At 41.4% G+C, this 16,073-nt stretch overlaps 1 protein-coding gene and 1 long non-coding RNA gene across 2 annotated transcripts in view; one reads left to right on the plus strand and one right to left on the minus strand.

Moving 5' to 3' along the window:
* Positions 1 to 16,073, minus strand: part of LOC309802723 — a 31,077-nt gene that overhangs the window by 13,666 nt on the left and 1,338 nt on the right. The window lies entirely within an intron of this gene.
* On the plus strand, positions 10,594 to 11,470 carry LOC309803106 (small ribosomal subunit protein eS1-like). Its single transcript, XM_082619016.1, has one exon. The coding sequence runs from the start codon at positions 10,616 to 10,618 to the stop codon at positions 11,405 to 11,407; it is 792 nt and encodes a 263-aa protein (XP_082475142.1). The 5' UTR covers positions 10,594 to 10,615; the 3' UTR covers positions 11,408 to 11,470.

Consider the following 16,073-nt stretch of genomic DNA (forward strand, 5'->3'; position numbering starts at 1 on the left):
TAAGGATTGTACACCATGACCAAGAGGGATTTATGCCTTGTATGCAAGGATGGTTCAACATATGCAAATCAATAAACATAATATATATTCATAAAATGAAAGATAAAAGTCACGTGATCATCTCAATAGATGCAGAAAAAACATTTGACAAAATACAACATCCTTTCATGATAAAAAACCTTTAGCAGGTTGGGTATAGAAGGAACATACCTAAACATGATAAAGGTCATGTATAACAAATGCAAACCTAACATTATACTCAATGGAGAAAGACTGAAAGCTTTTCTTCTAAGATCAGGAATAAGACAAGGATGTCCACTCTCACCATTCTTATTCAATATAGTATTGGAAGCCCTAGCTAGTGTAACTAGGCAAGACAAAGAAATAAAAGGCATCCAAATTGGAGAAGAATAAGTTACTCTTCCTGTATATAGAAATGAAGGTGATATGATCCTGTATAAAGATAATCCCAAAGACTCTACTAAAAAACTGTTGGAACTAATCAATGATGTCAGTAAAGTTGCAGGATACAACATCAACATACAGAAATTAGTTGCATTTCTATACGCTAAGGAGAAAACATATGAAAAAGAAATGAAACTATCCCATTTGCAATAGCATCGAAACAATAACATACTTAGGAGTAATTTTCTTTTCTTTTTTTAAAATTTTTTTGGTTGTGCCTCGTGGCATGTGGGATCTTAGTTCCCTGAGCAGGAATCAAACCCACACCCCCTGCAGTGGAAGTGCACAGTCTTAACCACTGGACTACCAGGTAAGTCCCAGGAATAAATTTAATCAAGGAAGTGAAAGATATGTACAACAAAAATTATAAGATTGCTGAAAGAAATCAAAGACACAATAGAAAAATATCTGTACTCATGGATAAGAATTAATACTGCTAAAATGTCTATAATATTCAAAAGCATCTATAGATTCAATGCAATCCCCATAAAATATCAACAGTATTCTTCACAGAAATAGAAAAAAAATCCTAAAATTTGTATGGAGCCACAAAAGACCCCAAATAGCCAAAGTAATCCTGAAGAAGAAGAACAAAGCTGGAGGTATCACACACTTCCTGATTTCAAACTGTACTACAAAGCTACAGTAATAAAAACAGTATGGTACTGGCATAAAAATAGACACATAGACCAAGAACAGAATAAAGGGCCCAGAATTAACCCCAGCCTATATGGTCAACTAATATTCAACAAGGGAACCAAGAGCACCCAAAGTGGAGAAGACAGTTTCTTCAACAAATGGTGCTAAGAAACTGGATTAACATATGCCTAGCACTGAAATTAAACCCATACCTTACACCACTCACAAAAATTAACTCAAAATGTATCACAGACTCAAACATAAGATCTGACACTATAAAACTCCTAGAATGAAACATAGGGAAGAAGTTTCTCAACATTGGTTTTGGCATTGATTTTTTTGGATATGACAACAAAAGTACAAACAACAAAAGCAAAAATCAACAATCAACAAATGGGAGTACATCAAGCTTAAAAGCTTTTGCATAGTAAGGTACAATTAACAAAATGAAAAGGCAACCTACAAAATGAGAGAAAATTTTTACAAACTGTGTATTAGATAAAGGGTTAATATCCAAAATATATTTTAAAAAACTCATACAACTCAACATCAGAAAAACAAACAAAAACCCCCAATCTAATTAAAAAGTGAGTAGAAGAACTAAACAGACATTTTTTCAAAGAATACTTCCAAATGGCCAATGGGTTCATGAAAAGATGCTCAATATCACTAATCATCAGGGAAATGTGAATTAAAATCACAGTGAGCTATCACCTCATGCCTGTTAGAATGGCAATCATCAAGAAGACAAGAGATAACAAGTGCTGGCAAGGATGTGAAGAAAAGGGAACCCTGATGCACTGTCAGTGGGAACGTAAATGGTGTAGGCACTATGGAAAACAGTATGGAGGTTCCTCAAAAAATTAAAAGTAGAACCACCATATGATCCAGACATCAAAGATAAATAATACATAAGTACTTCTTGGTATCTATCTGAAGGCAACGAAAATGCTACCTTGAAAAGATATCTACACCCCTATGTTCACTGCAGCATTATTTACAATAGCCAAGACATGGAAACAACCTAAGTGTCCACCAACGAATGAATGGACAAAGAAAATATGTTATATATAATAACAATGGAATATTATTCAACTATAAAAAGGAATAAAATCTTGCCATTTGAGACAACATGGATAAACCCTGAGCACATTTTGCTAAGCGAGATAAGTTAGATAAGTACTGTCTGATGTCACTTATATGTGAAATTTTAAAAAGCCTAACTTGTAAAACTTGAGAGTAATATGGTGGTTACGGAGGACAGGAAAGATGTTAAGTTTACTTGCAATAAGTATAAATAAGCCCTAGAAATATAATGCACAGTACAGTGAATATAGACAACAATACTGTATTATAAACATCAAACTTCCTAAGAGACTAGAACTTGATTATTCCAACTAGTAAAAAGAAAGAATAATTATGAAATGTGATAGAGGTGCTAAGTATTGCTACAATGGCAATATTATAATATATAAATGATCTAACTATACATTATAAGGTGTTGAACACCTTAAAATTACACAATGTTATATGTCAAATATATTTCAATAAAAAATGAAAAGTAGATTTTTGCAATTGTTAAAAAAAAGAAAGCACTAGATAATATAAAATAATTTGCCACTGAATTAACAAATTCAACGAATTGCCTGACAACCATAATATATATGTATTAAGTATGCTCTTCTAGACATTTCAACAAAAAACAAGGTTTGGGGACAACATAATTAGAAGTACTATTGAACATCATGGCGAAATATCCATTCTTATCTGGGTGAACATACATTTTTCTTGAAGCTAGTTTTTTTTTTTCTGAGGCTGAACCTTTTTATTACTAAAATTATAGTTTACCTGTTTTTTATTAATAGTGAAGGCATGATATTACTCCTAGCCAAACGCAGATTCAAAGGTTAAGGAAAAAGACAAAATCTACTTTCTTGTCACTAATAGTATAGTAGTAAGCAGTGTCATAGGTGTGTTTCTAGAATGCTTCAGAGCACCTCTCTCAATAGATGCTACTGTATTTCATCTTTCTATTTCTTGACTATTTTAATTTTTTTTAAATATCCTATTGCTTAGTCTTTTGAAATACTTTTTTTTTTTGGTCATACCATGTGGCTTTTGGGATCTCAGTTCCCTGACCAGGGATCAAACCCGGGTCCCCAGCAGAAGTGTGGAGTCCTAACCACTGGACTGCCAGGGAATTCCTGTGAAATACATCTTAACAGGAAGTTTTTACTATGATACGGGAACGTGGGGTAGTAGAATTTGTCTGAACAGTATGTTGAATCTAGTAAGCCCCTGAACTACACAAAATAAAGGGAAATGCAGGGGCAGTTGATGTTTTGCTTAAATAGTTCTCTTAAATAGTCATGAAGAATAGCTGTGGTTAATTGGGTGCTCAGTCTCTGATGCCCTGTAAAGGTGTTATTTATCATTTACAGGTGAAGAAATAGATGGAAAGAGTTAATGACCTGCTCAAGGACCCCCCAAAGTCATAAATGATGGAGCTGATTTTTAAACCCAAGTCTGACATCAAAGCTGTTAACTACTTTGTTAATGACTGACTCATTTTTATAGTTTAACTAAAAATTTCTTAGCCCTAGTCAATTTTACCTGATAATTTTTGATGTTTTACAAAACAGGACTAGTTTTTAGTCTTTTCTTATTGGTTTGTAGAACTTTATATATCCTTTGGGTACTATGGGCCTCATATCTTCTCCCAATCTGACTTTCTTTTCCCACTTTGGTTACAGTATTTTTTTAAAAAAAACTTAAGGGACTTCCCTGGTGGACTTCCCTCCACTCTCCCAATGTAGGGGGCCCAGGTTCAATCCCTGGTCGGGGAACTAGATCCCGCATGCTGCAACTAAGAGCCAGCATGCTGCGACAAAGATCCTACATGCCGCAACTAAGACCCTGTGCAGCCAAATAAATAAATAAATAAAAACTTAATTTTTAGAAAAGTTTAAGACTTACAGAATAATTGTGAGGATAGTATAGAGTTCCCACATATCTCACAGCTAGGTGTTCCTACTTTTTTTCTTTTTAATGATATCTTTATTGAAAAAATTTTGAAGTTTATTGAAAAAGTCATTAATTTTAACAATCTCTTTATATTCTCTATTTGATGAGACACTGTCAACACTTCTTCCTTTGTTTCTTTAAGCATGGTTTCCTTTGGTTCTTTGAACATATTTATAATGGCTACTTTAAGGTCTTTATTAAATCTAATATGTGATTGTTCTCATTGGCAGTTTTTGTTGCCTGCTATTTCCCCAAACATGTAGGTTTTCCTTTCTTTGTATGTCTTGCATTCTTTTTTTTCCCTTTGGAAACTAGACATTTTAGGTAATATAGCAAGACTAGGTATTGGTTCTCTGGCTTTTTGCTTACTTGTTTAGTGATTGGCTTGATGAGTTTAGTGAAGTCTGTTTTCTCCCCACATTGCGAAACATCTAATGTTGCTCTTAGATGGAGCAGCCTTGAGCACGCTCAGTCACTCTGGGATGGCAGTGATTTTGGCAGGGCTCTCTGTTTCTTTCCCTGGCCACAACCAGTGGTTAAGCCCCACTGATTGACAAGCTGCCCCTATTTTTTAACACACCAATATGATATATTTGTTACAATTAATAAACCAATATTGATATATTAACTAAAGTCCATATTGTATTTAGATTTCCTTAGTTTTAACCTAATATCTTTTGTCTTTCCCAAAATTCCATGCAGGAAACCATATTACATTTAGTCATTGTGTTTCCTTAGGCTCTTCTTGGCTGTGACAGTTTTTCAGACTTGGTTTTTTCAGACTTTTGGCTTTTATTGGGTTGGCCAAAAAGTGCCTTTGGTTTTCAAGTAAAAATAAAAGACACATTTTTCATTTCCACCAAGAACTTTATCCAGTGAGAAATCTCCAGCATAAAACTTCGCAAACCACTTTTAACGTGTTCGGTCAGTCACAGCACCTTCTCCATACACTGCACAAATCTTTTTTTGCATTTCAGTTGTGTTTTTAGCTTTCTTGAAATAATAAAGCCTAATATGCCAATAATGTTGCTTTTTTATTCCATCTTCAATATTAAAATGACTATACAAAAATTCACCAATTTTGGTAAATCTTTTTTTAAATGCATGCTGATATTTCAACTGTCACATACAATCTAACAAAATTGTTTCGAATGAAGTTAAAGACAACTAAGTGCTACTAGAGCCATCTTACGGAAAAAAACTAATGAACCTTTTGGCCAACCAAATAGTTTTCAATTTTAATGTTATCAAACACATCAATCTTTTCCTTTCTGTTCTGTGCCTAATGAAAATTTTCATCCATTGATATCACCGAAAAACTCCTATGTTTTCCTCTAAAATTTTATAGTTTTGCTTTTTACATTATGTACGGTATGAGGAGGGAATTAAAAACATTCTTTCCCCACTCCCATACAGATAGAAAACTAGTTGTCCCACTGCTGGTTTTTGAAAAGGTACTCTTCCCCCTAACCACCTCTTTCCGATTTATAAAGCCATACCTCTGACCTTACCAAGTTCTCTTACAAATAGAGTGTACGTCTGGGTTCTCTGTTCTCATGGTCTGTTTATTTGTATGTCAATAACACTTTTAATTCATTCCATATGTATTTATTTGAGTACCTCCTACGTGCCAGGCACTGTTTTAGGAATAAGAAATGCAGCAGTAAACCAGTTTGTGCCCTCAGTGAAACTTACATTAAAGTTAATCCTCCCTTATAACTTAGAAAGTTATTAATGGCCTTTGATTCTTCCATTAAAATTAAAGGTCAATTTGTCAAATTCCACTGAAAAGCATAATGGAATTTTGACTGAAATTACACAATTTGGAGAGAATTACCCACTTTAAGATCCTTCCAGACTTCCCTGGTGGCACAGTGGTTAAGAATCCTCCTGCTGGGCCTCCCTGGTGGCGCAGTGGTTGAGAGTCCGCCTGCCGATGCAGGGGATACGGGTTCGTGCCCCGGTCTGGGAGGATCCCATATGCCGCGGAGCGGCTGGGCCCGTGAGCCATGGCCGCTGGGCCTGCGCGTCCGGAGCCTGTGCTCCGCAACGGGAGAGGCCACAACAGTGAGAGGCCCGCATACCGCAAAAAGAAAAAAAAAAAAAAAAAAAAAAGAATCCTCCTGCTAATGCAGGGGACACGGGTTCGAGCCCTGGTCTGGGAAGATCTCACATGCCACGGAGCAACTATGCCATGCACCACAACTACTGAACCTGTACTATAAAGCCTGAGAGCCACAACTACTGAATCCCTCACGCCTAGAGACCATGCTCCGCAACGAGAAGCCACCACAACGAGAAGCCACCACAACGAGAAACACGTGCACCGCAACAAAGAGTAGCCCCCACTCGCAGCAACTAGAGAAAACCTGCGCACAGCAACCAGGACCCAATGCAGCCAAAAATAAATAATTAAAAAAAAAAAAAAGATCCTTCCATCTGTGAATATATCACTCTTTTTAGTTTACCTTTGATGTTGTTCCATAAAATTTTATGACTTTTAAAATGATGGTCATCCACATCTTGTTAGATTTATTCCTAGAAACCATGACTTGAATTGCTATTGTATGAGGTATATATATATATATATTTTTTGCGGTATGTGGGCCTCTCACTGTTGTGGCCTCTCCCGTTGCGGAGCACAGGCTCCGGACGCGCAGGCCCAATGGCCATGGCTCACGGGCCCAGCCGCTCCGCGGCATGTGGGATTTTCCCAGACCGGGGCACAAACCCGTGTCCCCTGCATCGGCAGGCGGACTCTCAACCACTGCGCCACCAGGGAAGCCCCTGTATGAGGTATATTTTTAAATATTGTATCTTCTAACTGACTTCTGCTGAGTACAGGAATGCTGCTGAGTTTTGTATATTAATCTTGAATCTAGTAACCTTGCCAAACTACTTATTAATCTGAACTGTTTGTCTATTGAACCTCTTGGAACTTCTCGGTAAACAATCATATCATCTATGAATAATGAAGTTTACGACTTTCCAATTTTAATACCTTATCTTACAGAGATGGCTAAACTCTAAAATAGTAATTGGAACAGAAGCAGAGAAAGCAGGCATCATTTTTTGTTCCTGATTTTAAGGAGTTTGTTTCTAAAGTTTCATCGTTAAGTATGATGTTTGCTGTACATTTTTGGTAGATACCTTAGGATATGGAAGTTACCTTCTATCCCAGCTTTCTACGATCCATGGGAATAGTTACTTAATTTTATCAAGTGATTTTTCTGAGTCTATAAGAAGTTCATGTAGATTTTCCTCTTTAATTTGTTAATGAATTATTTTTAATAGACTTCATTATGTTGAACTATCCTGTTTAGTCATGATATACCGTAGTTTTACATACAGTACAGATTCAGTTCATTAACTGTTTTGGCTTTGTTCCCCCCAGTTTAATTGAGATATAACTGACATTAATATTTTATTTTGGAATGCGTTTACATTCATAACTGAGACGAGCCTATAATTTACCTTTCTCGCACTCTAAGGTTCAGGTTTTGTTACTACGGTTATAAAACAACTTGTGGAACAAAATATTAATTTAATTCAAAAAGTATTTCTTAGGGACTTCCCTGGTGGGGCAGTGGTTAAGAATCCGCCTGCCAATGCAAGGGACACGGGTTCGAGCCCTGGTCTGGGAGGATCCCAACTAAGCCCGTGCACCACAACTACTCAGCCTGTGCTCTAGATCCCGCGAGCCACAACTACTGAGCCGGTGCGCCACAACTACTAAAGCCTGCATGCCTAGAGCCCGTGCTCCGCAACAAGGGAAGCCACCGCAATGAGAAGCCCATGCAGCGCAACAAAAAAGTAGACCCCACTCGCCGCAATTAGAGAAAGCCCATGCGCAGCAATGAAGACCCAACGCAGCCAAAAATAATTAAATAAAATAAATTCATATATATATTAAAAAAGTATTTGTTACACAGATGGCCAATAGGCACATGAAAAGAAGTTCAACATTGCTAATTATTACAGAAATGCATATCAAAATTACAATAAGGTACCACATCACATGGTCAGAATGACCATCATTAGAAAGTCTACAAATAACAAATGCTGGATGTGGATGTGGAGCAAAGGTAACCCTCCTACACTGCCTGTGGGAATGTAAGTTGGTGCAGCCACTACAGAAAACAGTATGAAAGTTCCTCAGAAAACTAAAAATAGAATTACCATATGATCCATCAATGCCACTCCTGGGCATATATCCAGACAAAACTGTAATTCAAAAAGATACATGCACCCTGGGACTTCCCTGGTAGTCCAGTGCTTAAGAACCCACCTTCTAATGCAGGGGACATGGGTTCAATCCCTGCTTGGGGAACTAAGAGCCCACACGCCACGGAGCAACTAAGACTATGCGCACCGAAACTACTGAGCGCAACAAGCCACAACTAGAGAGCCTGCGTGGCGCAACTACAGAGCCCATGTGCTCTGAAGCCTGCACACCACAACTACAGAGCCCACGTGCTCTGGTGGCGCCTGCACGCCACAATTAGAGAGCCCACGTGCCGCAACTACTGAGCCCACATGCCACAACTAGAGAGAAGCCCGTGTGCTGCAATGAAAGATCCCCCATGCTGCAGTGAAGATCCCATGCAACAAAGATCCGACGCAGCCAAAAATAAATAAATAAATAAGTAAATAAATATTTTTTTGAAAAACAGAGAATATCAGAAGTCAAAGAAGCTATTAGAGACTATTGGGATATTAGAAGACTCAAGAGACAACTGGAGGGCTTCCCTGGTGGCGCAGTGGTTGAGAGTCTGCCTGCCGATGCAGGGGACACAGGTTCATGCCCTGATCTGGGAAGATCTCACATGCTGCGGAGCAGCTGGGCCCGTGAGCCATGGCCGCTGAGCCTGTGTGTCCGGAGCCTGTGCTCCGCAACGGGAGAGGCCACAACAGTGAGAGGCCCGCATACCGCAAAAAAAACCCAACAAAACAAAAAGAGACAACTGGAAATGGTTCCCACCAGTCAGAAACAAGATAATTAGAGCATCAAAAAGAATGGCAACTGTAATGTACTAAAATAAATAAAATATATATTTAAGAAAAAAATAACTTCTCCCTTTGATTAAAAGAAAAAAAAAAGATACATGCACCCCTATGTTCATAGCAGCACTATTCACAATAGCCAAGGCATGGAAACAATCTAAATGTCCATCAACAGATGAATGGATAAAGAAGATGTAGTACATATACACAATGGAATATTACTCAGCCATAAAAAAGAAAGAAACAATGCCACTGGTAGCAATATGATGCAACTAGAGATTATCATACTAAGTGAAGTAACTCGAAAGAGAGAGGACAGACAGCAGAAGCAAGAAGAACTACAATTCTACAGCCTGTAGAAGGAAAAGCACATTCACAGAAAAACAGACAAAATGAAAAGGCAGAGGACTTTGTACCAGATGAAGGAACAAGATAAAACCCCAGAAAAACAACTAAATGAAGTGGAGATAGGTAACATTCCAGAAAAAGAATTCAGAATAATGATAGTGAAGATGATCCAGGACCTTGGAAAAAGAATGGAGGCAAAGATCAAGAAGATGCAAGAAATGTTTAACAAAGACCTAGAAGAATTAAAGAACAAACACCCAGAAGAGTTAAAGAACAAACAAACAGAGATGAAAATACAATAACTGAAATGAAAAATACACTAGAAGGAATCAATAGCAGAATAACTGAGGCAGAAGAACGGATAAGTGACCTGGAAGACAGAATGGTGGAATTCACTGCTGCAGAACAGAATAAAGAAAAAAGAATGAAAAGAAATGAAGACAGCCTAAGAGACCTCTGGGACAACATTAAACGCAACAACATTCGCATTATACGGGTCCCAGAAGGAGAAGAGACAGAAAAAGGACCTGAGAAAATATTTGAAGAGATAATAGTGGAAAACTTCCCTAACATGGGAAAGGAAATAGCCACCCAAGTCCAGGAAGCGCAGAGAGTTCCAGGCAGGATAAACCCAAGGAGAAACACGCTGAGACACACAGTAATCAAATGGACAAAAATTAAAGACAAAGAAAAATTACTGAAAGCAACAAGGGAAAAATGACAAATAATATACAAGGGAACTCCCATAAGGTTAACAGCTGATTTCTCAGCAGAAACTCTACAAGCCAGAAGGGAGTGGCATGATATATTTAAAGTGAAGAAAGGGAAGAACCTACAACCAAGATTACCCGGCAAGGATCTCATTCACATTCAATGGAGAAATCAAAAGCTTTACAGACAAGCAAAAGCTAAGAGATTTCAGCACCACCAAACCAGCTCTACAACAAATGCTAAAGGAACTTCTCTAAGTGGGAAACACAAGAGAAGAAAAGGACCTACAAAACCAAACCCAAAACAATTAAGAAAATGGTCATAGGAACATACATATCGATAATTACCTTAAACGTGAATGGATTAAATGCTCCAACCAAAAGACACAGGCTTGCTGAATGGATACAAAAACAAGACCCAGACCATGGCGGTCGGAAAGAACAAGCGCCTTATGAAAGGCGGTAAAAAGGGAGCCAAGAAGAAGGTGGTTGACGCATTTTCTAAGAAAGATTGGTATGATGTGAAATCACCAGCTATGTTCAATATAAGAAATATTGGGAAAACACTAGTCACGAGAACTCAAGGAACCAAAATTGCATCTGATGGCCTCAAGGGTAGTGTGTTTGAAGTGAGCCTTGCTGATCTGCAGAATGATGAAGTTGCATTTAGAAAATTCAAGCTTATTACTGAGGACGTTCAGGGCAAAAACTGCCTGACTAATTTCCATGGCATGGATCTTACCCGTGACAAAATGTGCTCCATGGTCAAAAAATGGCAGACCATGATTGAAGCTCACGTTGATGTCAAGACTACCGATGGTTATTTGCTTCGTCTCTTCTGTGTGGGTTTTACTAAAAAACGCAACAATCAGATTCGGAAGACCTCTTATGCCCAGCACCAGCAGGTCCGCCAGATCCGTAAGAAGATGATGGAAATCATGACCCGAGAGGTGCAGACAAATGACTTGAAAGAGGTGGTCAATAAATTGATTCCAGACAGCATTGGAAAAGACATAGAAAAGGCCTGCCAGTCTATTTATCCACTCCATGTCTTTGTTAGAAAAGTAAAAATGCTGAAGAAGCCCAAGTTTGAATTGGGAAAACTCATGGAGTTACATGGTGAAGGTAGTAGTTCTGGAAAAGCTACTGGGGACGAGACAGGTGCTAAAGTTGAACGAGCTGATGGATATGAACCACCAGTCCAGGAATCTGTTTAAAAATCAAACTTTTAATGGTGACAAATAAAAGACCTCATTTGTGATACTTAAAAAAAAAAAAAAAACAGGGCTTCCCTGGTGGCGCAGTGGTTGGGACTCCGCCTGCCGATGCAGGGGACGCGGGTTCGTGCCCCGGTCCGGGAGGATCCCACGTGCCGCGGAGCGGCTGGGCCCGTGAGCCATGGCCGCTGAGCCTGCGCGTCCGGAGCCTGTGCTCCGCAGTGGGAGGGGCCACATCAGTGAGAGGCCCGCGAACTGCAAAAAAAAAAAAAAAAAAAAAAAAACAAGACCCATATATATGCTGTCTACAAGAGACCCACTTCAGACCTAGGGACACATACAGACTGAGAGTGAGGGGGTGGAAAAAGATATTCCATGCAAATGGAAATCAAAAGAAAGCTGGAGTAGCAATACTCATATCATATAAAAATAAACTTTAAAATAAAGAATGTTACAAGAGGACATAGGGGAAGATGGCGGAAGGGTAAAACGCAGAGATCACCTTCCTCCTCACAGATACACCAGAAATACATCTACACGTGGAACAACTCCTAAAGAACACCTACTGAACGCTGGCAGAAGACCTCAGACCTCCCAAAAGGCAAGAAACTCCCCACGTACCTGGGTAGGGCAAAACAAAAAAGAATAAACACAGACAAAAGAATAGGGACGGGACCTGCACCAGTGGGAGGGAGCCGTGAAGGAGGAAAGGTTTCCACACACTAGGAAGCCCCTTTGCGGGTGGAGACTGCGGGTGGTGGAGGGGGAAACTTTGGAGCCGCGGAGGAGAGCGCAGCAACAGGGGTGCGGAGGGCAAAGTGGAGAGATTCCCACACAGAGGGTCGGTGCCAACCAGCACTCACCAGCCAGAGAGGTTTGTATGCTCAGCCGCCGGGGCGGGCAGGGTCTGGGAGCTGAGGCTCGGGCTTCGGAGGTCTGATGCAGGGAGAGGACTAGGGCTGGCAGCGTGAACACAGCCTGAAGGGGTTAGTGCACCACGGCTAGCTGGGAGGGAGTCCGGGGAAATGTCTGGACCTGCCGAAGAGGCAAGAGACTTTTTCTTCCCTCTTTGTTTCCTGGTGCTCGAGGAGAGGGGATTAAGAGCACTGCTTCAAGGAGCTCCTGAGACAGGCGTGAGCCGCAGCTATCAGCATGGACACCAGAGACGGGCATGAGACAATAAGGCTGCTGCTGCCGCCACCAAGAAGTCTGTGTGCGAGCACAGGTCACTATCCACACCTCCCTTCCGGGGAGCCTGTGCAGCCACTGCCAGGGTCTCATGATACAGGGACAATGTCCCTGGGAGAACGCACAGCGCGCCTCAGGCTGGTGCAACGCCCTCTGCCACCGCAGGCTCCTTCCACCCGGCCTGAGTGAGCAAACGCCCTCTGGCGACCTACACGCAGAGGCGGGGCCAAATCCAAAGCTGAGCCCCGGGAGCTGTGCAAACAAAGAAGAGAAAGGGAAATCTCTCCCAGCAGCCTCAGAAGCAGCGGATTAAAGTTCCACAATCAACTTGATGTACCTTGCATCTGTGGAATACATCAATAGACAACGAATCATCCCAAATTGAGGAGGTGGACTTTGAGAGCAAGATTTATTATTTTTTCCCCTTTTCCTCTTTTTGTGAGTGTGTATGTGTATGCTTCTGTGTGAGATTTTGTCTGTATAGCTTTGCTTTCACCATTTGTCCTAGGGGTCTATCCGTCCGTGGTTTTTGTTTTTGTTTGTTTCTTTTTTCTTTTTAAAAATTTTTTTCTTAATAATTATTTTTTATTTTAATAACTTTATTTTATTTTATCCTCTTTCGCTCTTTCTTTCTTTCCTTTCTCCCTTTCTCCCTCCCTCCCTCCCTCCCTCCCTCCCTCCCTCCCTCCCTTCTTCTTTCTTTCTTTCTTTCTTTCTTTCTTTCTTTCTTTCTTTCTTTCTTTCTTTCTTTCTTTCTTTCTTTCTTTCTTTCTTTCTTTCTTTCTTCTTTTTCTCCCTTTTATTCTGAGCCGTGTGGATGAAAGGCTCTTGGTGCTGCAGCCAGGAGTCAGTGCTGTGCCTCTGAGGTGGGAGAGCCAACTTCAGGACACTGGTCCACAAGAGACCTCCCAGTTCCATGTAATATCAAACGGCGAAAATCTCCCAGAGATCTCCATCTCAACACCAACACCCAGCTTCACTCAACGACCAGTAAGCTACAGTGCTGGACACCCTATGCCAAACAACTAGCAAAACAGGAACACAACCCCACCCATTAGCAGAGAGGCTGCCTAAAATCATAATAAGTCCACAGACACCCCAAAACACACCACTAGACGTGGACCTGCCCACCAGAAAGACAAGATCCAGCCTCATCCACCAGAACACAGGCACTAGTCCCCTCCACCAGGAAGCCTACACAACCCACTGAACCAACTTTAGCCACTGGGGACAGACACCAAAAACAACAGGGACTACGAATCTGCAGCCTGTAAAAAGGAGACCCCAAACACAGTAAGATAAGCAAAATGAGAAGACAGAAAAACACACAGCAGATGAAGGAGCAAGGTAAAAACCCACCAGACCTAACAAATGAAGAGGAAATAGGCAGCCTACCTGAAAAATAATTCAGAATAATGATAGTAAACATGATCCAAAATCTTGGAAATAGAATAGAGAAAATGCAAGAAACATTTAACAAGGACCTAGAAGAACTAAAGATGAAACAAGCAACGATAAACAACACAATAAATGAAATTAAAAATACTCTAGGGCTTCCCTGGTGGCGCAGTGGTTGAGAGTCCGCCTGCCGATGCAGGGGACATGGGTTCGTGCCCCGGTCCGGGAAGATCCCACATGCCATGGAGCAGCTGGGCTGGTGAGCCATGGCCGCTGATCCTGCGCGTCCGGAGCCTGCGCTCCGCAACGGGAGAGGCCACAACAGTGAGAGGCCCGCGTACCGCAAAACAAACAAACAAACAAACAACTCATACAACTCAATAACAAAAAACAAACAATCAAATTAAAAAACAGGCAGATCTGAATAGATATTTTTTCAAATAAGACATACAGATGGGCAACAGGTACTTGAAAAGGTGCTCAACATCACTAATAATCAGGGAGAAACAAACTTAAACCACAATGAGCTATCACCTCCCACCTGTTAAGAATGGCTATCATCAACAAGAGCTAACAAGTGTTGGTGAAGATGTGGAGAAAGGGAACCCTTACGCACTGCTGGTGGGAATGTAAATTGGTGCAGGTGCTACGGAAAACAGTACGGAGGTTCCTTCGAAAATTAAAACTACTATAATCTGTCCCACGCCCCAACCCACAGCACTGGATTCCGAACACGGCCCAGGCAGGTGTGGCAGTGCCCCCTTGTCATGAAGCGGCCTGCGTGGCCATGGAACCCCATGGCTCCCTGTCAGGACAGTGTGGCATTGCCAGCCAACTCTAGATATAGTGTACCAGGTAGTGCCCCATCCACTTGCCCCACTGCTGGGCAGGAGATGCACTTGTTTGGGGTTTACCGTGTCTGGGCACAAACAGCTCCTCTTAAACCGCCACCCGAGGGCACAGCAGGACAATGGCCTCTGCCCTGTGCCCCTCATTCTCCGACTCCCTCAGTGGCCCAGAGGCTGCCTCCCACTGGGCTCTCTGGCTGCATCTCCACACCTTGTTGGGGAGCGCCTTCTCACTTGGCCTGTTCCCGCTAGTTGCAAAGAGCTGCACAGATCAGTCCCCATCAAGTTTGTACAGTCCGTGTAACTCTCCCCCACAAACCCACCCACTTCGGTGCTGGCTGGGACTGGACTGGGTCCGCCATGCCAGCCCTTTTGGACGTAACTCCTGTAGTGTCTGCTTTGACCCCCGCCCCAGTCTCTGCTCCCTGGGTCCCCTGTCCTCTGGACTGGAAATTAAGGAAGGCTGCATGGAGGAAGCAGCTGCTCTCACTATTCAGTGTAAGTGGGAGGGTGTCTTGGCAGAGAGGGGTACTTCCCTACGTACAGGCTTACCAGTAGCCCTGGCCCACTGGGACAGCTTCGATGCAGGAGGGTGGGGTGCGGGGCCTCCTCGCCAGTCTGGGCTCCCTTCCAGGCACTTGCCTGCTGCATTAGAAGCTACTGTTTGGGCCCGCGCTGCACTCCCTTCTGCTCTTCAGCAGTCCTGCCTCCATGCCCACTCGTGCACTTGGCTGCTTCAGCACTCACGCCCAGTGCTGTAATACTTGTGGCTCTGGATGGACTGTGAGCCCCTAGGGCAGGGTTCCATCACTCAACCTTGTGTCCCCGCTACACATCGATGCTATTAAACATGAGCTTGATCCATGGGGGGAAAAAAATCCAGAAATTCTACTTCTGAGTATTTACTAGAAGACAACGAAAAACACTAACTTGAAAAGATACCCGCACTCCCATGTTCACTGCAGCATAATTTACAATCTCCAATGCATGGAAACTACCTAAGTGTCCACCAACGAATGAATGGATAAAGAAAATGTGATGGAATACTACTCAGCAAAAAAAGAATAAACTCTTGCCATTTGAGACAACATAGGTGGAACTTGAGAGTGTTATGCTAAGTGAAATAAGTCAGAGAAAGGCAAATACCGTATGACCTCATTATATGTGGAATCTAAACAAACAGACAAAAAACAAAAAAAACAAAAAGAAGCTCATAGATACAGGAAACAGAT

Source organism: Mesoplodon mirus, assembly GCF_964341445.2.
Source record: "Mesoplodon mirus genome assembly, chromosome: 4".
In the NCBI taxonomy this organism is placed as follows: domain Eukaryota; kingdom Metazoa; phylum Chordata; class Mammalia; order Artiodactyla; family Ziphiidae; genus Mesoplodon; species Mesoplodon mirus.